Source organism: Orcinus orca, chromosome 13, assembly GCF_937001465.1.
Source record: "Orcinus orca chromosome 13, mOrcOrc1.1, whole genome shotgun sequence".
NCBI classification, from domain to species: Eukaryota; Metazoa; Chordata; class Mammalia; order Artiodactyla; family Delphinidae; genus Orcinus; species Orcinus orca.
In genome coordinates this window covers 5,884,494-5,909,156 of record NC_064571.1, presented here as the reverse complement: position 1 = coordinate 5,909,156, position 24,663 = coordinate 5,884,494, and the positions used below count along the sequence as shown (strand labels likewise).

General features: G+C 50.3%; 1 protein-coding gene across 9 annotated transcripts in view; it reads right to left on the bottom strand.

Annotated features, from left to right (window-relative positions):
- Positions 1–24,663, bottom strand: part of TBC1D8 (TBC1 domain family member 8) — a 121,157-nt gene that overhangs the window by 14,708 nt on the left and 81,786 nt on the right. For 5 of the 9 annotated variants that reach the window (XM_033401762.2, XM_033401760.2, XM_033401761.2 and 2 more), the window contains 11 exons: positions 16,140–16,347; positions 14,628–14,822; positions 13,513–13,689; positions 12,041–12,191; positions 10,287–10,501; positions 9,319–9,436; positions 6,612–6,897; positions 5,711–5,840; positions 5,476–5,574; positions 4,815–4,883; positions 2,571–2,717 (listed from right to left, as the gene is read on the bottom strand). In XM_033401762.2, the coding sequence (XP_033257653.1) occupies positions 2,571–2,717; positions 4,815–4,883; positions 5,476–5,574; positions 5,711–5,840; positions 6,612–6,897; positions 9,319–9,436; positions 10,287–10,501; positions 12,041–12,191; positions 13,513–13,689; positions 14,628–14,822; positions 16,140–16,347 (1,795 nt within the window). Of the gene's footprint in view, positions 1–2,035; positions 2,060–2,570; positions 2,718–4,814; positions 4,884–5,475; positions 5,575–5,710; positions 5,841–6,611; positions 6,898–9,318; positions 9,437–10,286; positions 10,502–12,040; positions 12,192–13,512; positions 13,690–14,627; positions 14,823–16,139; positions 16,348–24,663 lie in introns of those variants that run through there. The other 4 variants (XM_033401763.2, XM_004277743.4, XM_033401766.2 and 1 more) reach the window with 3 other exon arrangements.

The following is a 24,663-nucleotide window of genomic DNA, read 5'->3' as shown; positions in this document are numbered from 1 at the left end:
AAAAAGTAAAAGTAAAAAAAGCAAAGGCAATTTGAAGTCTTGGGAATAGACTGAAAACTAAAGCAATCAAAACTGGCCCTGTCGCCTAGGACCAGGTTAGCCTCTTTAGAATGTTTCTTTTACACCTGTACTAAATCACCTCTTGGGACATCTCAACTCACTTGAAATAGTTCCCAATGACTGCAGGGTTCTTCACGATTTCAATGCCCTCTGCCCATAAGGATGGCACAGAAACAAGTACAGATGCTATAATATCCAAGTGCCTATCCTTGGATGGAAACCAAAATGCCATCTATAATTTTACTGCATATTCTCTGGAGCCATGTTCCTTAAATAGCCTTTGCAGAATCAGGAAAAGTACCATAAGAATGTTCAAGTGTGAAACAAAGGTCTGATAAATTCCCATTCCTCAAACCCAAGACACACTGTGAATTTGCGTGTATATTTGCCACCCTGTGATGCTAGAGGCCCTCAGAATCCTACCCAGAAGAAAACAGTTATAAAGGCCAAGGACTAGTACAACCAGTTTACACAGAATCCTACAGAAAAACAAGTCAATATAAAAACAGGCAAAGGATATGAAGAGATGATACAAGAAAGTATATGATTAGCCAATAAACTTATGAAAGGGTACTCAACCTCACTAATGAGTAAACAAATGTTAAGTTAAAATGAAATGCAATTTTCTACACGACTAGTAAAATTTTAAAAGATCCATAATGTTAAATGCTGGGTGAGTGGGGAACATAGGAAATGAGCACCCTTAGACATCATCAGTAGAACTGAAATTTGAAAAATCTAAAACGCTGTAGCAATAGTGACTAAAACTTGGCTTGTGCATCCCTAAGGAACCCATCCTACAGAAACGGCAGCACAGGTGTCCCAAGAAAGGCACAAGCATGCTTGATACAGCACTGTTTATAAAGCAGAAAAAATTGGAAATGAGATAAATGTCCCTCAGCAGGTGAATGGTTAATAAAGTATGGTTACGCCCTACCACCAAATCCTGCAGCCATTAAAAAAGAATGAGAAAAGAGCTGCAGATACTGAATCTACAAAAATGTCATAGGCACTGTTTCAGGTCCTGAGTATTTCCAAAAGTAGTCAATGACATCAAGTGTGTATTATATTGTTCCCATCTTACTTGAAGAGAGAAGACTAATGAAGCTGTTTTCGATTTCAGAGGATAAGGGACAGACGTCGCAAATCTAAATTTACGTAATTTAAAACATTGCTTTATAACCTGGACGGACCTCGAGGACATTACGGTAAGTGAGATAAGTCAGAGAAATACTATATGATCTCATATGTGGAATCTAAAAAAATAGCAACATGGGCTTCCCGGGTGGCGCAGTGGTTAAGAATCCACCTGCCAATGCAGAGGACACGGGTTCGAGCCCTGGTCCGGGAAGAACTCACATGCTGCAGAGCAACTAAGCCTGTGCGCCACAACTACTGAGTCTGTGCTCTAGAGCCCACGAGCCACAACTACTGAGCCGCGTGCCACAACTACTGAAGCCCACACGCCTAGAGCCCATGCTCCACAACAAGAGAAGCCACCGCAATGAGAAGCCTGCGCACCGCAACGAAGAGTAGCTCCCATTCGCTGCAACCAGAGAAAGCCCGCGCGCAGCAACAAAGACCCAACGCAGCCAAAAATAAAATAAATTCAAACAAACAAACAAACCCAAAGTCATAGAAAAGGATCAGATTCGTGGTTACCAGAGGCTGGGGCTGGCCGTGGGTGCGGGTTATAGAACGGGGTGAAGGGGGTCAAAAGGTACAAATCTCCAGTTATAAGATAAATAAGTCCTGGGATGTATGTACAACACGACAACTATAGTTATCACTGCTGTACGGTATATTTGAAAGTTGCTAAGAGAGTAGATCCTAAAAGTTCTCGTCACAAGAAAAAAATCATTTTTGTTCTTTTTTTTCGTATCTATAAATTTATGACATGATGGATGTTAACTTACTGTGCATCATTTCGCAATACATGTAAGTCATTATGCTGTACACCTTAAACTTAGTGCTGTAGGTCAATTATACCTCAATAAAACTGAAAGAAAAGAAAGAACTGCATTAAGGCATAAAAGAAGGACTGCTTTCCATTCAGAATAAAAATAGATTTCATTACGTACACACTGTTCATCTTTAATAGGAAAGAGTACGTAAAGAAGACAGAGCAGGCTATTCCTTGTTGACATAGAGAATGGTCACACCTGTACGTTCCAGGCTTCGGGAAGGAGGCAATGAAGTTAAGGAATGGACTCCTTAATAAGATCCTATCACATATTTATACAACAATGTAAGGGTATCTCTATGTGGCCCTTTCCCTTGGGAAAACGAATTTCTGATTCAAGAGACAAGAAGAGATGCATGTAAAACCCAACTAGGGACCATTATACCTCACAGTACTTAAAGAAGCATTAAAATATAAGAGGCCAGATTATGAAAGCCAAGGGCATTCAGGGAAGGTCAGCAGCAAGGGGGGCAGTGGGAGCGGGGGAGGACAGCCTGAGGGGGGTTCCGTGGCGGTGAGGATGGCTCTGGGCACATAAAGGAGGTACCTCAGGCTGTATGACGGAATTAGACACCATGATGATGACGCTACTGTCCTGGAATTTCTTTTGGAAGTGCATTTTGAAATTGGTCTTGTATTTATAGTTGAAGTTTATATTCATAGTTAGTCCTACACAAATGAAAGGCCTGCAGAGCTAAAAAAATATATATATATATATGAAAATAAATTTCACCCACATTGTTCACAGAAAAGATAGAAATAGGACACAGGAAATAGCTGTCTGTCTTCTTTAAATACCCCTTGTATGAAAGATTAATGATACAGTTAGTACTTAATGAAACTTATTTTTATGATGAATTTAAGGCAGTCTCTTAAGTCATATAAATTCAAATGTGAGACGTCTTATTCTCTCAAATTGAGAAGTTAGCCCTAAATAAATCAAAGACGTTTTATGCTAAACAACACGTTTGTTAACCTGCTTTTGGGTTTCTAGTACTCCCTGTTTTTCCTCCTTGAAAGTCAAAGAGAGGTGGCGGTGTGGGACACTAAGTCACCTCTGGCTTCGTCTTTTCTCTTCATGCAACAGAGGAAACTATAAAACTTGAAACCCGGTGATGTTTACAGGAGACGTAGCCTGAGGACTCATCACGCATCCTGCTGACTAGGCGTGAGGAGTGCCGGGAACCTACTAAGCCAGCCACCATGTCAGTGACCACAGGGAGATGTGACACGACAGCCCCAGGAAGGGTCAGACAATATCTGCGGCTCTGCTCAGGAGACCTAAGTGCTGCTTAGGATTCTCTCGAGCACGCGGCCATTTGAGTGCAGAAGTGCTGGCGGCTCAGAGGCCCCACCAGGACAGCTCCGGTGGCCGACTCCTCCAGGCTGGCCTGCTTTCTGCGGCTGTCTTCTCCCCGCTTCACTGCCAGGCTGTAGGGAGTGGGTCCACTGTCTGCCTCTCTTCTCCATTTTTACTGACTGTTTCGAGCAAGAGAAAAGGCACCTGAAAATGGTCTTTGCAGGGTGATTTAATTCAGCAAGTCTTCCACCTAAATATCCAAATAGTCGAAATACAGTTTAGCATGGTAAGTATTACCAACATGACAGGTTTTAAATGATTTAAAAATGAGTAAGACCATAGGGCAATGTGAAAAAGTGTTAATGACAGCATCAGGGGAAAACAGAACATAAAGTAGCAGGCAGACCAGCCACACAAACACAAGAACATGTACACACGTCATGTGGGTGAGGTTATGATTAAAAAGTATTTGAGGTGATACAGGGAATTGTATTCAATATCTTGTAAAAACCTATAATGAAGAAGAATATACGTATGGGACTTCCCTGGTGGTCCAGTGGCTAAGACTCCACGCTCCCCATGCAGGGGGCCCGGTTCGATCCCTGCTCAGGGAACTAGATCCCACGTGCATGCCGCAACTAAAGATCCCGCATGCGGCAACTAAAAAATGAAAAAGATCCCGCATGCTGCAACGGAGACCCCGCACACGGCAACAACAAAGATCCTGCGTGCCACAACTAAGACCAGCCACAGCCAAATATTTTTTAAAAATAGAATATATATACGTATAACTGAATCACTGTGCTGTATACCAGAAGCTAACACAACCTTGTGAATCAACTATACTTCAATTTTAAAAAATAATAATAGAAAAAAGTATACGAGGTGATAATTTCAATAAGGGTCACTGTTGCATCCACTATTTTTTTTTGTATTTTTTTAAATAAATCTATTTATTTTTGGCTGCGTTGGGTCTTTGTTGCTGTGCGAGGGCTTTCTCTAGTCGCAGTGAGCGGGGGCTACTCTTCATTGTGGTGCGCAGGCTTCTCTTGTTGCGGAGCACGGGCTCTAGGCGCACGGGCTTCAGTAGTTGTGGCACGTGGGCTCAGTAGTTGTGGCTCACAGGCTTAGTTGCTCCACAGCATGTGGGATCTTCCCGGACCAGGGATCGAACCCAGGTCCCCTGCACTGGCAGGCGGATTCTTAACCACTGCCCCACCAGGGAAGTCCCTGAATCCACTACTGACTGGGGACTCGGCCTAGGGCAGTGAAGGACGTGTCCCCAGCACCGAGGGCCTATCAGCCGAGCGCAACAGCATCCGTGCTCGGGCCCAGGAGGCACGGCCAAGCCAGAGCTGGCCGGGGGGCCGCTCCAGCCTCGCTGCCACCCAACAGGCACATGCCGACCCCTCCAGCCTCTGCACCCTCCCGCAGGCAGGCTGGGGTCTGGCTCAGGGCCTGTCACTCCCTCATCCTCCCAGATTTTCCTACCTTGAATAAATCGTAGAGTTCCTCTAGGTCTTCTGGAAGGACTGAGACTTCGGGGATAACGACTCGCAGCTTGAGGAAAGAACAAACGGTCATGGAGTGAACTCTGCCTGCCCCTGGGAGGACCAGAGGCCGAGAGGGCGCGTCCCGCTGGGGTGGACGCCAGGCGCCCAGCTCCTCCCGGCACAGAGTCTGTTCCCATCACAGAGATCACTTTATGGCCGCTCTCTCAGGGCTTTTTATCCTCATCTTTTCTGATTCACACGTCCGCGACTCAGGACAAGCATTGTAAGTCCTAATGGGAGTAAACAGTAGCAAGGCTACAGCTTGGGCAGGAAGTTCCTCCTGCACAGCCATCAACACTGCAGGCCCTCGGTGCCGGGCATGCGCTATACTGTCCCTCATTTAAGCCCACACGGTGGTTAGTATTATCCTCATTTTACAATCGGGGAGACCGAGGCTCACAGTAGTTAGTTTGCTCACAATCTGTCTGACTCTCAAACTAAACCCACGCTCTTTCTCCACCAGCTCACCCTGTCAAGTTGTTAATTCAATGCAAAAAAAAAAAAAGCTGGCTTTCTCCTCTTAGGAGACCAGCAGGGCACCCAGCCCAGGTCAGCACCTGGCCGCCAGGAGCAGTGGTTCCCAGGAGGCCTCTACTCACCACATTCTGCTTTGTGGTGTCTTCGTGGCCCTGCAGGACCCGGATCCTGTGCTTGCAGCGCATGTGCTCGATCTGAGCCACAGACTGGTCTCCGAATTTCTGCAGGGAAGGAAGGGTCCACTCACTCACAGAATCTCTTATGCGTCCATACAGGAAACAGAAGTAGCCTGGAAAACCTCCCTGGAAGTCCATCTCCCAAGAGAGCTGGGGTGGGGCAGGGATGGGGCCCAGGTACCTCGTAGGAGTCCCGGATCAGGTCGGCAATGTCGGTCATAGGACAGGGCTCCTGGTCATCCGAGAAAAAGGCATGGTGGCTGCCTAGCGGGGGTCCAGGGCTATCCTCGTTCTTGATGTGATCCAGAAACCTGGGCACACCACCCACCGGAAAAGCACAGGTTTACCCTCCCCTGGGTACCATGCGACACCTGCCTTCACAGGGGCCCCTGGACACGTGGCAGCAACTGTCAAACCAGCTCGTCTGCCTCCAAACGGTGGGAGGAGTGCCAGGCAGCAACTGCTACACTCATTTTAGAGAAAACGAGAGACGTGCGTGAAGCCAGACTTGTGGACCTGGGCGCTACGGGAAGGTTTCCCGGGGTCTGTGACCCTCCAGTGACATAAATACAAAATCCTGTGCATACTGCAATTTTAAGCTTCCACAGTATTCTGAAAAGGAGCTTTTCATTTGTCATCCAACTTGCCCTCAGCTCCAAGGGACCCGGGTTCCCGTCCTCAGCTTCGCGGGACTTTGCCTTCCCTACAACGCACCATCCCCTATGCACAAAATGTCCAAATCCTCCAGCTGGCGGCCTGAGGCCCACGTTTTCCCATGTCCGCCTGCCCGCCCCCGTTCAAGGCCACCATGAGTCCCTCTCGACTAAGGACACTTGAACCTGCTCAGAGAAAGGCACCGATACCCTCGCCCCTCCTGCCTCTCACTTAGCGGACAGGAGCGAGGGAAGGCGGACTCCTCACCGCACACGGGTGACGGGGCTGCCTGATGGCCTGGCCCTGGGGGCACGTGGGGTGACAAGTGGTAGAGTGGAAGAACTCCCACAGTGACAGCCCGGCTGCCTGGACCTGCCGCCTGGCTCCTGGAGTCCCGCTGCTGCCCCTCCACCCCAGGCGGTCCCCACCTGCTCAGGACCATCAAGGCCTGGCTGTCGTCCTTGCTGCTGCACAGGTCCTCGGCGTTGGCCTCCAGCACGGCCAGCCCCAGCTGGAAGATGGCCTTGATGCCATCGTAGAAGAAGCAGTCGACCACGTTCACCGCGCTCTCCAGGGGCATGATGCTGAGGAACAGCGTCAGGAACCAGGAGAGGGAGATGGACGCCAGGGCCGAGAGGTCGTGCATGTGCTCCGCCAGCTCAGGGAGCTGCTCCTTGATGAGCTCCTCGAAGACCGATTGGTCCACCTGGGCCCCTGGGAAAGGAGGCCACAGAGATGGGGGAGAGGGTCACTCCCTCCAAAGTCAGCCCCAAATTAAAACGACTCTGAGATACGCACAACGATGAAACGGGACTGGAGGCCAGAAAAGGACTTACACTTAGTTAGTTCACTGGTTTTTGATGTTTTGACCAAGGTAATTCTATGGGGAAAGGACAGTATTTTCAAAAAATAGTTGTGAATTGGGACTTCCCTAGCGGTCCAGTGGTTAGGACTCGGCGCTTTCACTGCTGAGGGCCCGGGTCCAAACCCTGGTCAGGGAACTCAGATCCTGCAAGCCACACAGCATGGACAAAAAAAAAAAAAAAAAAAAAAAAAGTGCCGAATCCAGTGGATATCTGCATGGCGTGGGGAAGACAGGAAAAAGGCAAAATTTCTTAGGACACAAAAGCATTAACCATAGAAAAAAATTACAAATTGGACTTCACCAAGATTAACGACTGGTGTTCTTCAAAAGAGACCATTAATGAAATGAAAATGCAAACTTCAAACTTGGAGAAAATATTTGCGATACATATACCTGACAGAGGTTTCATAATCACAATAAAGAACTGATGCAACTTAGTTGTAAGAAATCAATGACCAAATCTTTTTCTAAAAAGAGGTAAAATTTGCACACTTCAAAAGTGATGATAAATAAATGGCCAGTAGGCACAGAAAAACAGGTGCAACATCATTAACAATTATCAGAGAAATGCAAATTAAAACCATCAGGACATTCCATTTCTTACCCACTAGGATGGCTAAAATTAAAAAGCCAATTCCAAGTGCTAACAGGGATGCAGAGCAACTGGAACTCTCACACATTGCTGGTGTGAGATAATATGAAGGCATTTCATCCACTTTGGAAAACTGACAGTTTCTTATAAAGTTAAGCATTCATCTAACTATGACCCAGGAATTCTACTCCTGGGTAAAGACAAAGAAAACTGACAATATACATTCCAAAAAGACTCATACATGAATGTTCATTGCAACTCTACTTATAATAGAAGAAACTGGAAACTCAAATGTCTATCAACAGGTGACTGGTATGAATGTACAGTGAAATACTACTCAGCAATGAAAAGGAACTGCTGACGCGCCAACAACGTCGTGTTATGCGAAGGAAGCCAGAACATTCTCTATTATTATGTTTATTCCAAGTTCAAAAATAGGCCAAGTTCATCTGTGGTGACAGAAGTCAGTACCAAGCGTTGCATGTGGCAGGGAAGAGGCAGAAGGGAACTTTGTGGATTATGGAAATGTTCCAAATGTTCTACCCTGTATTGCGGTGGTGGTCACATTATCATGGAGGGTCTACTGATCACTGTTGAGTACCATCTGCCCCATAGCAACACTCCTCACCCAATGAGGGCTTGGACAACATGCTTCCCAATGACCGCGAGGTTCTGGTTACTCCTTGCTGCTCTGTACAACATTAAATACCTCGCGTGATATGAGGTGAAAAGGGAAGGAAACCAATTAACCACTCAGGCACAGGAGGGGGCAGAGGAAGACAGTCAGAGGTCACCAAAAGGCCGCCTCCTTCCCAGCCAAGCCCCACCCCACCTTCCTCCGAGTGGTCATCGCACTCCCTTGGTCCTTAGACTTCAGCCTTCAAGCATCTTCTTCCTGCCTTGTCCCTACATCCACTCCTTTGCCAAATTCCATCTCGAATTGGTTCTTTTGTTTCTGTTCCCATGGCTGCCGCCCTAATTTTAGGCCATCTCCATCTCTCATTCTGGATTACTAAAAAGTGTCCCTAAGAGTATCACCAGGCCAGAGCAGTTTTCATGTCCTTTTCCCCACAAGGAGGTTGCTGGACCACAGAGAGGATGCAAATTCCAATCTCAACCGCACCAAGGACAGCAGCTCAAGTGCTTGAGCACTGATGGGTCAAACACAGGTTTGCCCAGAGCCCAGGCAGCCGTAAATGTGCTTTCTTACGATCAAGCTGCAAGCGAGGCATTTTCCTCCTCTGCCCTTCATGTCGGCCCTCAAGGGTCTCCAGTATCGCTCTACTCCCCTCCTCTCCTGTCTGTACAAACTCCCTGGGTACCAGGAGCAGACCCCCTCCCTTCCCAGGCCTCTTTGGTTTTCACTTTTTGATTTGCTTTTTACGCCTAGGTTTTTCTTTCCTGAAGCTCAGTTATCCACATAATTCGTTTGTTCTTTATCCAAAACCTGTAAGAGTTTGTGGCAAGAGAGCAATCAGGTTGCCACATTCCACTCTTTTGCCAAAACTGTGCAGAGAATCACACTAGTTAGTTTTGCAAATTCAAGAGTCAAAACGGTGTTTGTGCAGAGACTAGCTGAGTGGCACAGGGGACTTTATAACCAGGACTGGTGATCAACATCTCTGCCCTGGCTCGGTCACTACCCCTGGGTACAGAGGGGGAGGAAGGAGGCAGTTACCAATGACTCGATGGTTGAAGTAGTCGGGCAGCATCCGCTCACACACAGCAACCAGCAACCAGAAGGCTTCCTCCTCCTCGGCGTATAGCAGCAGAAGGGAGGTCAGGATGTTCATGGACTGCTCAGGGGGTTCGCAGGGGAGGGGACAGTTACTGACGAGGCCACACAGTGCCACAGAGACATTCAATAACACACAAGCCCAAGTGATCCGCAGAAGTCAAGACTGCACGATGAGAGACCCAGCGTACCCACCCACAGCGACACCGAGCTGGAACGACCACGGTGTCACCGTGGCCTCACGAGACACACCGGGCTGAGCGACCAGCAACCGCTCCACCCCTGAGCCCACGGTGTGATGCTGGACTGGGCTGTGGAGCACGCCTCAGGCTCAGATCCCACCCAGCTGTCTCTGTGTCTACGTTCGGACAGAGACACACACACACACACACACACTCACCCACTAATTTCGCTTATGCACAGGAGACAAAGTTTAAAATCCTCTGTTTTTAAGGGTCAGTAGCTTCTCTCACCCAGCCTCGTGCCGGGGTTTTATTTTGTGCTTGCTTACCACTCGGAGGGTGTCTTGCCTCCACTCGTGCATCCTGGAGGAAAGCGATCCACCCCAAACAGCTTTTTCCTCCCCAAATAGCATTTAAAAAAGAATCCCTACAACTTCTGTACGCTCTGGAGGGAGAAAGCTCCCACGGCAGCTTCATGGATACCGTCCTGAAGTGGAGGCCCGGAGACCGTGAAGACTGCATGGCCTCCCGTGGACAGAGGCCCAGCCTGTGCAACGCTCTCCCCGGGCACTGGGTAACGTTGCTCCTTCTGCATCATCAGCCTGACTACACGAGGTTGATTCCCTCCACACGACAGTCCTCGGTACAGACGGCTGAAACATAGACCCGAGGCCTGGGTGGTAGCCCAGGATGGGGGCTATGACCTCCAACCCGCAGCGCACAGCTCACCTGGCAGTACCCGATTCTGGGGTTCCGGTGGGCATAAGCCGTCAGGACTCTCCTCAAAGCAGCGATCCCCATTTCGTTTTGGAAGGCAGGGTGCTCCGGTAAGGAGCGATGCAGGTCCCGTTCTATCTCCTCTGTCACCAGGCAACACTTTCCCATGGACTCCTCCACCAGGTTGCCATAGTAACCGGGATGCGAGGCGAGGTCAGTGACGGCATCTGATGATTTAAAAGTAACGTTTCAAGGGCGACTGATTACCAGGAGAGAGTCCACATGGGGAGGGGCCTGTCCGGTCAGAGGACCTCAGTGGGGTCCTGCGACCTGAGGGACATAAAAAATAGTTTGAGACCACACACAACCAAAAGGAACTTCAGTTCTGCTAAGAAGAAAAGAGAAAAAAAGAAATAACATGGCTTTTCTAAGAATAACCTTATAGAGAGGGGGGAAGAGCTCACACTAGAAATAGCTTTATTACTATGCTTTTAGTAAGTTGTATTCCCTGGTAACAGAAGTGTGTGTGTGTGTGTGTGTGTGTGTGTGTGTGTGTACACTTTAGGTGGTGGGATTTCGAGCCGTGTCACTCTCTCTGCTTGCTGCTCCATACGAATATGGACTGTTTTTATTAAACACAAAAATACTGGGAGGATGCTTTCTGTAAGTCCCCTGTATTTTATTAAATACAAAAATACCCTCATCTGACAGAGGAAGGGTTTCACGGGCATGCTGTTGGTGGGCAGTGGGAGAGACAGGCCGGGAGGCAGCGGGGAGACTCGGCCTGTGGAACAAGGTGAGCGCTGGGAGGAGAGGGACCAGTAGACACCCGCTCAGCAGCCCCAGCGCCCTGGAGCCAGCCAGCATCGGGTCTGGGTCTGGGTCTGGGCCTCTCGGGCAGCAGAGGAGAGGGGCTGGGCGACTTCGGGGAGAGACGGGGAAGAGGGAGGAGAGAGGTGACCAAGGAGGAGGCCGACTGAGGGAGGAACAGGGACAGGGCGCGGGGAGGACGGGTCCCCAGGCCTAGCCTCCGGGAGAGCACAGCAGGGTCCCCGGGGCAGGCGGAGCCCTGGCCACCCCACCCCTAGCACCCCGAAAGGGTCAGCAGTCACACTGTCCTGGGCCTTCTCTTCCTGCTGGCAGGGGCCCAGCCGCTCCACCGCGTGGCACCAAACGGCTGACAGAGAAATGCCTGCTCGGAACGCCTCTGGGGACCGCGGCCCCAGTCTCAGCTCCTCCGTCAGCGAGTGTCCTGATGAGAGATGCCCAAGAGCAGCAGCAGGAGAGTCCCCGGTCCAGCGGTGCAGCAGGAGGACGCAGGCGGGAGAGAAAGCCCTGCGGCTCTGCCTCGCGGGGACGCTGTGTGCCCCCCACAGAGGAGCGAGCAAGAGGAAGCGCGCAAGAGGAAGCGCGCACTGAGGGATTCGCTACAACACACGCAACTCAACACCTTCTGAAGATGTTTTCGTTTCCTCTACTTCAGGACTCACGTCCTAGAAAGACGCTGCACGTCAAGGGCGTCCTGAACAGAATTCTGGGGACAACGAAGAGACTCATAGTCATTTCTAAAGGAGACGCGATCCCTTGGCCAGACCCTGCACTGACCCAGGACATCACAGCCAACGTGGGAAGGTCCTGAGGTCCCCGGTCGGACACGTCACAGGCAGAGGGGACCCCTCTGCACACACACACTGCCCAGGTCGGGGCCTTTGTCCCGTGTCCGCTCCAAAAATAAAAGTTGGCCTGGAGACCCCAGAAACGCTCACCAGAGAAAAGGAGCCAGAGTTTGCCACGTAACGACTCGGGGATCCCCATGGCCACCAGCTTCCGGATCTTCTCCGTACGGAACATGCACACGGTCCTGCCGTACTCTACGAAGTGGTCGTTCCACAGTCTCATCTTGATCTGTTCTCTGGGCTGCAAGTGGAAACATGCTGCATGTACAAAGAAGGTCGTCTGCACCCTCCACAGCCCGTCACAGGGAGAGGCTCCTTCTGCTGACGGAGGGAACAACGGTGACAGGCAATTCGCTCAGCAGATACTTCTGAACCTCCACCAGGCACAGGGCATGTAAAGGGCACCAGCCCTTCAGGGGTTCAGGGCCCAGTGGGAGCACTGACACAAATATTGATAAAACGCCCAGAGCAGATGGGAGGGTGGGGTAGGGCTGGGTGGGGAAGCCTCTCCGGATACTGACACCAAGCCAGCTGCCGAGACAGGTCAGCTCAGAGGGCAAAGCGGAGCAAGGGGCTCTCGTGATTTCCCTGGAACTTCCTGACAGCCAGGGGAAAAACCGCCAACCCGAAAAACTTACATTGTTCTCACTAGCAGAGATGAAAAAGACACGATGTCTCTAGGTGACTGAATATCCTTTAAAATTATGGATTTTTAAAATCCTTTAGAATTCCTAGCTGGCAGGAATTTCTAGTGCCTTTTAGACAAGATGTTTACATATGCTTTTAATTATCTGTATTCTCTAGTAATAGTTTACAGAATACTGACGTTACATACACTCACTATTCTTACGTGTTTCATCGAGCATTCATTGAGCATCTCTGTAAAGTACATCAGAAGGCTCAGTTCTGAATGAATAAAGTTAACGATCTATGATACACGAGCCATTAAGCGGCCAAGGGGCAGCAATCGTGTTCACGGCCACCCTGGTACTCATGGTCCCGACACAGCACCCCTCGTGCCAGGGCATCATCTCAGAGCATGATTTCTAGTCTATTTACCATACAGGCATTGCCCTCAGTCTCTCCCTACAGAGGAGAAAATTATATAAATGTGGCAAAAGTATTTTTGGTTCGGTAAAACTAGAAGACAGCCAGGGTACAAAAAAGAAACGCTGTACCAGAGAGCCACACAGACACCACTGGGTAAAAGGAGACAGACTTGTTCTGCACCCGGAAACCCCACAAGGGACGGCATGCACGGACGCCACCTGAGGGGCAGGTGGGGAGAGCCATGGCCCTCGGACGTCCCACCACATCCTTCACCCACCGGGACGCACTCTCAGGCCACTAGCACCACTGACCACTTCCCCTTCTTGCCAATGAGGAAAAGAGGGAGGAAAAGAGGGAGGCAAAGAGGGAAGCAAAGAGGGCGCATCACGTGTCCCCAGGTTGCCCGGTAACCTGTGCCACGCCAGGCCCACCCTCCAGGGCCCGCGGGAAGCCACGCCCCTGACACCTCCGCCTGCGCCCAGTGGTGGCGAGAGCGGCGCCTCATCACCCACCAGTCTCGAGTCGGGGCTCTGGCTGCCCGACCGCCGGAAGCCGGCGACCAGGGCCTCGGGGTGCAGCTGCGGGCTCATCTCTTTCTCCCTTTCCTCGCTGTTTTGAGAAGACACCATCTCAATACGCCCAAACCTGTGGTCACCGCACATGCTTGTTGAATGAAACACAGACGAAGGCTGCATGGGGAGGAAAAAAAAAAAAAAATGAGAGAGAAGTCACTGCCTTCATTATAAGACAGTCTTTGTTTTGCCTTTGGATGCAGGAGCCTATTAACAAACTTAAACACGCCTCTCTGTTTAGGACTTCCGGGAAAAACAGACTAACACTAGAACCAAGAGATCTGATCCTCCGCAAGGTACGTGGTCCACACGGCGCCTTCCCGGCGAGGCTGCTCACGGCACACAGGGCACAGCCCCAGTGGGGCTGGGGAAGCACCATCGCGCCCTCAGCTTCCAGAACTGAGGATGGCCATCTCGAGAAGACTGCTCTCAGGTACTGAGAGACGTTCCCTCCCTTCCTCCTGTCACTACTTGGATGAAAAGAGGTCCAGAAAGGAGGGGGACGGGTGTGAAAGAATTCGGGACTGGGTCCCAGCGGATCCGGGTCTATATCTGCAGCTGTCCCACCTTAAGGACAATGCAACATCTCTTTCGGCAAAACTTATATCCGCCCCCAGATAACATCATCCCCTCCAACCTCGGGGGGATGGCGGGGGCACTGACCTCTCTAACCAGTAAAGAGGGTGTCCACTCACCTGTGGGTTGATTCCCCACCAAACCCTCCAACCTCTGAGGGGGTGGCCTGTCGATCCCTCTGACACATGGGTATACCCCATCTATCCCTGTATCCTGTCAGGGGGGCATGCTCTGGGCATCCTCCAACCTGTGGGTGAGTCCCCATCCACCCTCCAGCCCTGCCACACCCACTCAGGACACCAGCGCCGTCAGAGACGATACCACACTGCCTGCTCCACGGACCCAATCATTGCTTACATTTCTCTGGTACCCAAGTGGATCATCGTTACGTGCACACCCCTTTGGAGACCCCTGGCCTCGAGGTGCTGAAAAAAAGGGATTTTCAATTTACGGGATCCCACGGTTTCCAAGGATCATACCAGGTCCTCATCCCGCGTCGTGTCATAGTGCACGGGGTGGTCGGCGTGCACCTGCTTCAGTCTCGCCAGCAGACTCTCCACCAGGCTGTCGCGATCCGTGAGCTCGATGAACTGGAAGGCCATCTTGCTCCTGACGCTGACGATGATGGGGTTCGGCAGCAGGCTCGTGTCCTCCATTTTCTCAATGCTCACGACCTGTTACAGTCACGCGCACAGAGGCACAGCAAGAGAGAAGACAGGCAGGCGTTTAACTGCATATTCGGAAAACATCCCGAGAGAGAAGGCAAAAACCAGTAACTGCGATAAGGAACCGGTACGAAGTCAGAAAGTATGGAATGCGGCATATGCACCACGGCACGAAGTGGGAGTGGCTCCAGTGCCCCTGGCTGGATGAGCCAAAACGTGGGCTCTGCCTCCAATGGAATGTTATTCAGCCTTAAAAGGGATGGATATTCTCGCAGGTGCTACAGTCTGGATTCACCTTGAGGACGTTATGCTAAGTGACATAAGCCAATCACAAAAGGGCAAATACTGTAGGATTTCACTGATATGAGGGGCCTAAAGGAGTCAGATTCATAGAGACAGAAAGCAGAGCGGTGGGTCCCCAGGGCTGGGGGAGGGGGACAGGAAGCTACTGTTTAATGGGGATAGTGTTTCAGTTTGGAAAGATGAAAAAATTCTCGTGATGGTTGCACAACAGTGTGAATGTACCTAGTACCAGTGAACTCTAACAGTTAAAAATGGTTAAAATGGTAAACGTTACGTATACGCTACCACAGTTAAAAAAAAACTACATAAGGCAATCCAGGATTTCTTGCTCCACTCGTAAGTAGGAATATTTGTAAAATGAAGACACCTGCTGCAGAAAAATGGAGGTCAATCACATGAATGAAAAAATTGAGTTTTTCTGAACAGTACTTAGTTCATATGTTATAATAGCAAGAATCTGGAAGTCTTGACGTGTGACAGAGCCGTGGGTCCTGTCACAGCCGACATGCCCTGAAACCACAGTACTGAGCTCATCAGATGTGGAAGCAGACTCCATTTCCAAGAACAGAACTGTAGAATTTTACAGTTGAAAGGAAGCATGTTTCTAAATTTTTACCTAAAGTTCCAGGAGGGTATAAAAACCAAGCAATTTGACATTTATTTTCAAAAGATGATGCTTTTTGTAAGTCCCCTTTTTTTTCTTTTCCCTTTTGTGGGTGAAAGGGAAGGATTCATCCCTAAGGGCTGTTGGAAAAGCTTTCATTGCTAAGCAGGTACTTTATAATAACAGCTTTATCAATACTGCGGAGGCCAGGGTGCCCTGTTCTCACCATTCAGGTCTATGCAAATTTCAGGTTGCCAGGCAACAACAGAACAAGCAAAGGCCCCTGGTCAATTCAGGCCGTGCATCTCTCCAGCCCCGCCCATCCTCCGTGGCAGAGCCTTGCAGCGTGAGCAGCCATCCCCGCCAACGCCCCGTCTCACGGCAACCACGGCTCCCCGACAGGAGGAAGACAGGTCTACCTCTCGGAACGGGAGGATAACTTTGCAGCAGCCAGCTTCCTTGCTGGCAAAGCAGATGTAACTGTCGGAGGCGAACATCCGCCCGGCCGTGTGACAGCGGCTGAACGGGGTCCAGAGGGAGCAGTCCAGGACGGTGTGCAGCTTCTCCCGCCTCGGCAGCCTGAAGAAGGCCCGGAAGAACTCGTTCTGTGCCCTGGCTTCCAGGTCCCTGGCGAAGGAGGGAGGGGAGAGAGAGAGGCAGGAACAGTGACTGAACGCACTAGACTGTGGAGGAAAACACTCTTAACCCCTCGGCACAACCCGACATAGAAGGGGATGCAGAAAGGTCCTCCCCAGGGCACCCCCCCATACCCTGAATCTTGGCTCTCAAACCCAATCAAGCAACAAGGCAGCCAAATCACAACATTTAAAAATACCAGTGAATTTATGTCATAACCCAGAATTTTAGGAGCAAAAATTCCAAAGAACAGAAGTAAAAACTTGTCTTTGTCACATGAAATAAGCGTTCCAGGTTTATCTGATAGAATTAGACTTTGCTCAGAGTCAAAATATGACCTTGTAGCTTCCTTATCAACTGTGCACCCCTGGATGAGACTTGGTGTCTCATCCTGACATCTGTAAAATGGAAATAACACCTAAATGTTCTGCTTCAGGGGATCCCTGTGAATATATATATTTTTTTTTTTTTTTTTTCCGGTACGTGGGCCTCGCAATGCCATGGCCTCTCCTTCTGTGGAGCACAGTCTCCGGACGCACAGTCTCAGCGGCCATGGCTCACGGGCCCAGCCGCTCCGCGGCATGTGGGATCCTCCCAGACCGGGGCACGAACCCGCGTCCCCTGCATCGGCAGGCGGACTCAACCACTGCGCCACCAGGGAAGCCCTCCCTGTGAATATAAAATGATGTCCACAGTATTGTGAAAGAGAAAAAGCAGGTTAGAAATAGCATCTACGGTATGATCCCATTTACATAAATTCTAGAAAATTTGCAGAAAGTGACACGTAGACAGACTTTCCCTAAAATGTTAACAGTGGCTATCTCCGCATAGTGGGATTTCTGCTTTCCACTCTGATTCTGCTTAAATTTTCCACCTGACCACATATTAACTTAAAAAAAAAATTAAGGTATTTTCTTCTAGGAAAAGAACAAATCTTCAAATGTTGCGTAAATGCAAGATATTGAACTCCACACCCGGGACTCCGCACGGAGGCCCAAGTGACTTTTTAGACACAATCTGGTCGTGGAGCCCCTGAGATGGGACCTCACCTCCTTCCCACACAGATGCCTATTCCGCCCTAGCTCTCATTTCCAACCCAGACCTCATTTCAGACCCTCGCGCAAGTGTCTTCCCAGGAGACATCATACAGAGATGCGGCAGTCCACGAATTTACTCTCCAAGGCTCACAAAGAGAAGATACGCACACGTCCAGAAAGCCCTCTGGGCGTAGAGAGAAATGATACAAATTCCACAGATCGAGGTGGCCCCAGTCACAGTGCTCCGAAACTGCAGCTCCTTAAATACCTGCTACAACGCGGATGGCTGTTTCCAAGGGGGCCTGAGAGGTGATGGGAGTTAAAGAACTTGACTGTGATAATTATTTCACAGTGTATGCAAGTATCAAATCTTCGTGTTTCTAACTTAAATATATGCATTTTGATTTGCAACTTAGAGCTCAATAAAGCAGGAAGAAAAAGAAAAAACTTCAGAACTTCTGACTCAATCTATAAATAGCTTAAGAAAAAAACCCCTATCTTTTAGCTTAAAAAAAAACTTCTATATGAAAAACTGGAAGATAATCTTTGTGAATTGGTTTACACAAATACTTCCCAGTAGAACCTGAAACACAAACAAAAAAATTCAAAATTGAATTGCATCAAAAATTAAATTTCTGGGCTTCACTGGTGGCGCAGTGGTTGAGAGTCCGCCTGCCGATGCATGGGACGCGCGGGTTCATGCCCCGGTCCGGGAGGATCCCACATGCCGCAGAGCGGCTGGGCCCGTGAGCCATGGCCGCTGAGCCTGTGCTCCGCAAAGGGAGAGGCCACAACAGTGAGAGGCCCGCATACTGCAAAAAAAAAAAAAAAAAAAAAAAAACACTATTGTCAAAAGACATATCTGGAAAAAGGACTTGTATCTAGAATATATCAAGATCTTTTACGATTCAATAGAAAGTGGGCAAACAATTCAGTTTTTTTTTAAATGGACAGAAGACGTGAACAGATATGACACCCCAAAAAAAGAGATACAACAAATAAGCCAATGTGTTCAATACCATTAAGAAAAAAGAGGAGGAGGAGGTGGCCTGAGCATCTTCCAGAGAGGAGCTGGGAGAACACAGGAAACTGCCGTGGTTGCCCTAGAAGTTCGCGCTCTGGGAGAATGGGAGGCAAGGCCCCTCCAGGTGAGCCCCGACCCCTGAGAGCAGACCTACGTCCAGCACGTTTGACTGGAGAACTTACATCTTTGTCCTCAGAGTACATGCGGCTCCGGTGGAAGCGAGGCCAGTGCTCTCACCCGCACACGTCTGACACATGTGGCTGCACCACTGCCAAACCCAGCCTCTGGCTCTTCCTTCTGGAAGCACATCCCCGCCTCCTGGGGAGACGGCTGGAGCCGAGGTGAGAACAGGGCAAGGAACACGGGTCACAGCAGCTTGGGCGGAGCTACAGGGAGGGTCGGGGGACTTACATGTATATTTACATCGTGCCCAAGCCTTCAGACTAAGACTAAGGTGTTCAGTTATCTGAGGCGGATTAAAAACAATCTTTTCTGTTCAGTGCACCTGCTGCGCCAGCCGTCAGCTCGGTTCAGCCCCCTTCTCTGCGGCCTCGGCGCAGCTACGCGCGGTGTCTGTCCTCCTTTCAGGGCTGTTCTCCCTGCCCTGTAGAGGTCTGTCTCTCCCACACTCCGTAGCCAGAGCCCAGTGACCTCAAGTTACCAAAAGGAAAGCAGCAGCGGGGTGGGGGGGGGGGACGACGACTTTCCTAAATTATCTTCCTTCCTCCCTACTAGAAAGCTCTCTTCCAATCCCGCCTTGAAATATGAGTTATACGTGATATTTAACGTTCTAACGTAGCTGAGATGACAACACGACACCTTGAGAGATGGGGGACCCACAAGCCCCTGGGGAAGCCCGCATCCCTCCAGCCTTGAGGGCCCTTTCCCAGCGGGTGGTCATTTTGACGCTAAATATATCATGTCCTCTTTCTGAACAGCATAGAAACAAAGCCCACTGGTCACAACTGGCCCTTCGGACCTTCCAACGCTCAGTAAATATCTCCACTGTTCCTCCATACAGACCACCAGACGCGGGTCATGACCTTACCCTCAGAAAGTGGCAGCCAATCCCAGGCTTGTGGCCCCGGCGGAAGGGCCCTGCGATGATGGAGTGAGCCAAGCCATCAGCCCCAGAGACACGGCCCGCCCACGGTGCTCACCGCTGGGGCGGTGGGCACAGGCCACAGAACAGCAGGGGAAGGGGCCACGAGTCATCCAACCTGGATACATGCTGTTTTAGGAACCAGCAACCACGTGGGTTGACCAGAATACAGAGCAATGGACACCAAGTCTGCTGTCGAAGATGAAACTAACGTGCAATCAGACATGACAACTATGCAGAAAATTCTAGGCTATACGCACACATTTTAAAAATTCAGGGCACTTCCCTGGTGGCGCAGCAGTTAAGACTCTGCACTCCCAATGCAGGCAGCCGGGTTCAATCCCTGGTCTGGGAACTAGATCCCACACGCGTGCCGCAATTAAGAGTTCGCATGCCACAACTAAGGAGCCCATGTGCCGCAACTAGGAAGCCGGCCTGTCACAACTAAGACCCGATGCAATCAAATAAATAAATAAATAGATTTTCTTTTTTAAATTTCAGGTTCCAGTCCTAAGACCTCAGACCCGAGAAATTAAGCAGTAGGTAGTTCTTTTGTTTCTCTGCATAACTTAGAATGAGATTTTTCTTTCCTGGATTAGGTAAAGATGGATCAGAAACAGGTGTGGCTCTCTCTCTCCCCCCTCATAACCTCTTCTGGGAGAAGAATTGTGTCAGGCCTCACACCAACTCTCACTCCCTCACATCATTTATCCCACAAAGACAAACCTATGTGAGTCTGCAGACCTACAGCTGCTTCAAGGCCCCATGCTTCCCCAAACTCAGGCTAAGAGACGGGCTGGGGAGGCGTGCAAGGACATCCCATCCCTGGAGCCGCCTCCTGACTTTCTGGAACACTCAGGGCTCTGCAGCCAGGCTGCCTCATGAAGAAACACGGAGACTGCAGAGGCTCTCAGTTATGTGCCTGCTGGTGCATTTCAAACTCTGGGAACTACCAAGGACCAGCAATGTAGAAACAAGGCAGAGAGGCCAGACACGTGCTTCTCCTTCCCACCCAAGTCTGCACGGAAAACACTGCCTTTCTCAAATGTGTGTTTATTCAAAACATCTTTCCCCTGTGATGCCCCACGAGCACCAATGAAATGACGGCAGCCGTTGCCACGCGGCATCTTGCACAGAGCACACGGCAGCCCAGGACCTCAGGGGACGGGAGGCCAGCCTGGCCCTCAGACAACGGGCAGCTGTGTGAAGGACTCAGCTGGCTCCACAGTCCCCCCATTTTCCCTTGAAAATCCACCCCTGGGGCCCTGACAGACCAGAACTCAACAGGCCTGGACATCTATGAGGCTCTTCCAGCTGAGAAGAGTCTCCTGCCGCCATCCTCCGCTCTCCGTCCTGTCCCAGAGAGAGCCAGCGCCCCCCGCCAAGCCCGGAGCAGCAAGGGCCCTGCAGGGAGCGGGGCGCGGACTTCCCCCCGGAACGCGGGCTGGGCGCTCTGGGGCTGCAGGAGCCCCTGGAGAGGACTCTGAGCCAGAATCAGGATGCAAAGTCAACTACATCACCCCTGCAAGCCTGGGCCTTCCCAGAGGGAAGGAGAAGAGCAGGCAAAGGGGTGGATCTGGGTGGGAAAGGCCCCAGAGGGTCTGAAAAGCCAGTCCGGAGAGTGAAGGGTCAGCCAGGCGACGGGGAGGAGGGCTTTCCACTGAGGACATCAGCCCCCAAGGCCACCACGGTTCACCTTTAGATACTGACAGCGTGGGAAATGGAGGCCAGTTACTGCACTGCCTTGAGTCTCCCTGTAGCATTCTCAGCCCGTCGAAATGAATTTCAATGAAGATGTTATTTAATTTAGACTCAGGGAAGCCCATCACCTCTCCCTTCTCACCCCCCTAAAATAGTGGGCTACACTCTTCTCACCCTATGCTTCACACCTTCAGAATCGATATTTCCTGGCTGAAGTATCAGGGCCAATCAATCTGTTCCCTCATTCCCTCCAGTCTCCCTCCAGGAAACCCCCTCCCCGGCCTCAGTCCCCCTGGCCCCCTGGATCCTGTAGCTGCACCTGGAGGGTCCCTGGTCCAGGGCGTCCTCTGGGGAGTCCCGCCAGCACTAACGTGTCTGCTGGACCGCGGTGCGCATGCCCTGGACCATCATCCCTGCTCTCCCGGGAGGTCTGAGCTCGGTCTGCTCTGTGCCCCTAAGTCCCAGGGGAGCGACCAAGCTGCAGGCATAACTAATCCATAATCAGACCCCAAGGCACCTTTTAAAAGCAGTTATCTGAGACTTCCCTGGTGGCAGAGTGGTTAAGAATCCGCCTGCCAATGCAGGGGACACAGGTTCGATCCCTGGTCTAGGAAGAACCCACATGCCACAGGGCAACTAAGCCCATGCGCCACAACTACTGAGCCTGCACTCTAGAGCCCGCAAGCCACAACTACGGAGCCCGCGTGCAACAACTACTGAAGCCCGCGCGCCACAACTACTAAAGCCCGTGTGCCTAGAGCCCGTGCTCTACAACAAGAAAAGCCACCGCAATGAGAAATCCACACACCACAACGAAGAGTAGCCCCAGCTCACCGCAACTAGAGAAAGCCTGCACACAGCAACGAAGATCCAACGCAGCCATAAATAAATAAATAAATTTATTTTTTTAAAAAAAGCGGTTATCTGGGAAGGGAAGTAAAAATACATCAACAAAAGGGGGCCAGAGGAGCATTCCAGACCCTGTGATTGTACCCTTAGCATGAAGAGACTGTTTTCCTCAACGTTCAACCTGGGCTGTCTTGGCAGGATGTCAAGTTGACTGAGTCATTACCTGTTTATGTCCACAGGCCAATGTCTCCAGGACAGAAAGCTTCAAGCGAGAACCCGCCAGGAACTAGCGGGAATGGCCCGCCTTTCACTTGTGGAGGAAGTCACTCAAAGTGCCGTGACCAGTAAAACATGCCATGGACCAGGACTCTGCCATCCGTCTTGGGGCCCCGGGCACCCATGGGCCAGGCAGCTCCACTGGCCATCACTGGGGTCCTTTTTGCCCTTTCTCTCCTCCCCTCTCGACAAGTTTCCAGGGCTTGGGGGGGGGGGGGGCGGGGCGGACAGCCTTGTAGAATTCACCTGTTTCTGGAAGAGTCCCAACACCGCTGAGTTTTCTTCCAAAATGGATGACTTTTCCCAAAGGGTCTTAAGTGCTCTAGACCTTCCACTTTCCTCTCCTTTCCTCATTTCTATCCCAAATTAAAAATGCCACATCTGGAAGTACAGCCGTGCTAGAACATCAGGAAATTTGTGAAGAAGCGCCTGAGATCCCAAAGCCCAGGGGACTGACCAGAACACAACAGCTCCGAGCGGGCCTCCCCTTCCAAACACCACCTGGTTACAATTCCCTCACCTGCACATCTACGTGCAAACATGCTGAAAGAAGTCCAAGCTCTAACTGGTAGTTTCCATGAGCCCTTTTAACAAACTATACAATGGAGATGGGTTTCTTCATCTTTAACAGGTCATTGTAAGCTGGACGAAAAGCACTGAGGTACCAAACTATATAGAGGAGTTGAAGAAATACGGGCAAGAGTGGCTCCCTTGTACTGGGTTGTCTTCTTGAGGCAGGAAAGAGCTGGGCCCCAGGCTGAGCAGCTGGAGTTGCCCCCTGTGGACAGATACTCCAAACTAGCAGGATCAAGAGAAGAGCTGAGCCCTGCCCAGATAAGAGTTCAAGAGACCACACATTCCTCATTCTCACAGTCAAGGAGACCTTCCTGACTACACATGTGCAGAAAGGCTCTTTGGAAGTCAAAAAGGGAGTGATGTCAACCCACCCAGAGGCCTCTTTGCTAGAATCCACCTTGGCTAAGAGATGCGCACACACAGATGGGAGGACCCTGAGATAAACAAAATATGGACTCAGAATCAAGCAAAGCAAGATGACTGGCCAAAGGAAACCTGGAAGAAACGCCCTATAAAAGCGATTCAAACTACCACGGGGGCAAGACTCTCTCTCTGGGCCCAGCCGTGTGTCGAGCCACATGTACCCTTTTTCCTCCTAATAAACACTTGTTTCACTACTTTCCGTCTCTTTGCGGGAATTCATTTCTGCAAAGCTGAAGGACCAGGGCCTTGCCACTGGTCTAGTGGCTAGGATTCAGCGCTCCCACTGCCGTGGCCTGACTTCAATCTCTGGCTGGGAACCGAAAGCCTGCTTCAAGCCACTGCGGGCCAAGGGCACCCGAGATCATTCCCGGCCCTGAGATGAAGCCAGAGACAGTGATGGGAAGCCTGGGGCCAGAGGTACAGGGAGGAGCTGGGCACTGGGAGTCGTAAGACCAAAGGCGGCGCTGGCCCCAGGGCCCCAGCTCACGGGAGTGCTGGGCAGCAGCCCCACCCTACAAAGGAACTCTCAGATTACAGAGATGACGCAAAACCAAGCGAAATTCAGTGGAGTTTTACCCCAAACTCCACTTGTATACATGATCGATTTAAAATATACACACACAGCAGGAAGGGTCTTTGAATTCTTTCTGAACGCATGAAAACTCTTAGACACTGCCATTCAGAGACCACTCATTAGAAAGACACACATTCCCCTAAATGCTCAGAGAAGGCAGTAGACATGTTTAAGGAAAAACAGGAATGGTAAAATAGATGAATGATTAAAAAAAAAAAAGTTTTAATGACTAGTGGTTCCTAAAACCTTAAACTAGAAATACCACATGGTCCAGCAATGCTACTTCTGGGCATGTGACCAAAAGAACTGAAAGCAGAGTCTTAAAGAGATATTTGCACACCCACGTTCACAGCACCATTATTCACAACAGCCAAAGGTAGAAGGAACACAGTGTCCACTGATGGATACACAGGTAAGCAAAATGCAGTATAAACATACATCAGAATATCATTCAGTCTTAAAAAGGAGGGAGATTCTGACAATCTACAGCGTGGGAGAACCTTGAGGACATCAGGTTAAGCAAAGTAGGCCAGGCACAAAAAAGACAAATACTGTAGAATTTCACTAGAGGAGGCAGATTCCAAGAGACAGAAAGGAGCAGGGTGGGTGCCAGAGGCTGGGGAAGCAGTGGGGAGTTAGCGTTAATGCAGACAGAGTTTCAGTTTTGAAAGATAAGAGCTCTAAAGATGGATGGTGGTGATGGTTACACAACAACATGAATGTATGGACTTAATACCACCAAACC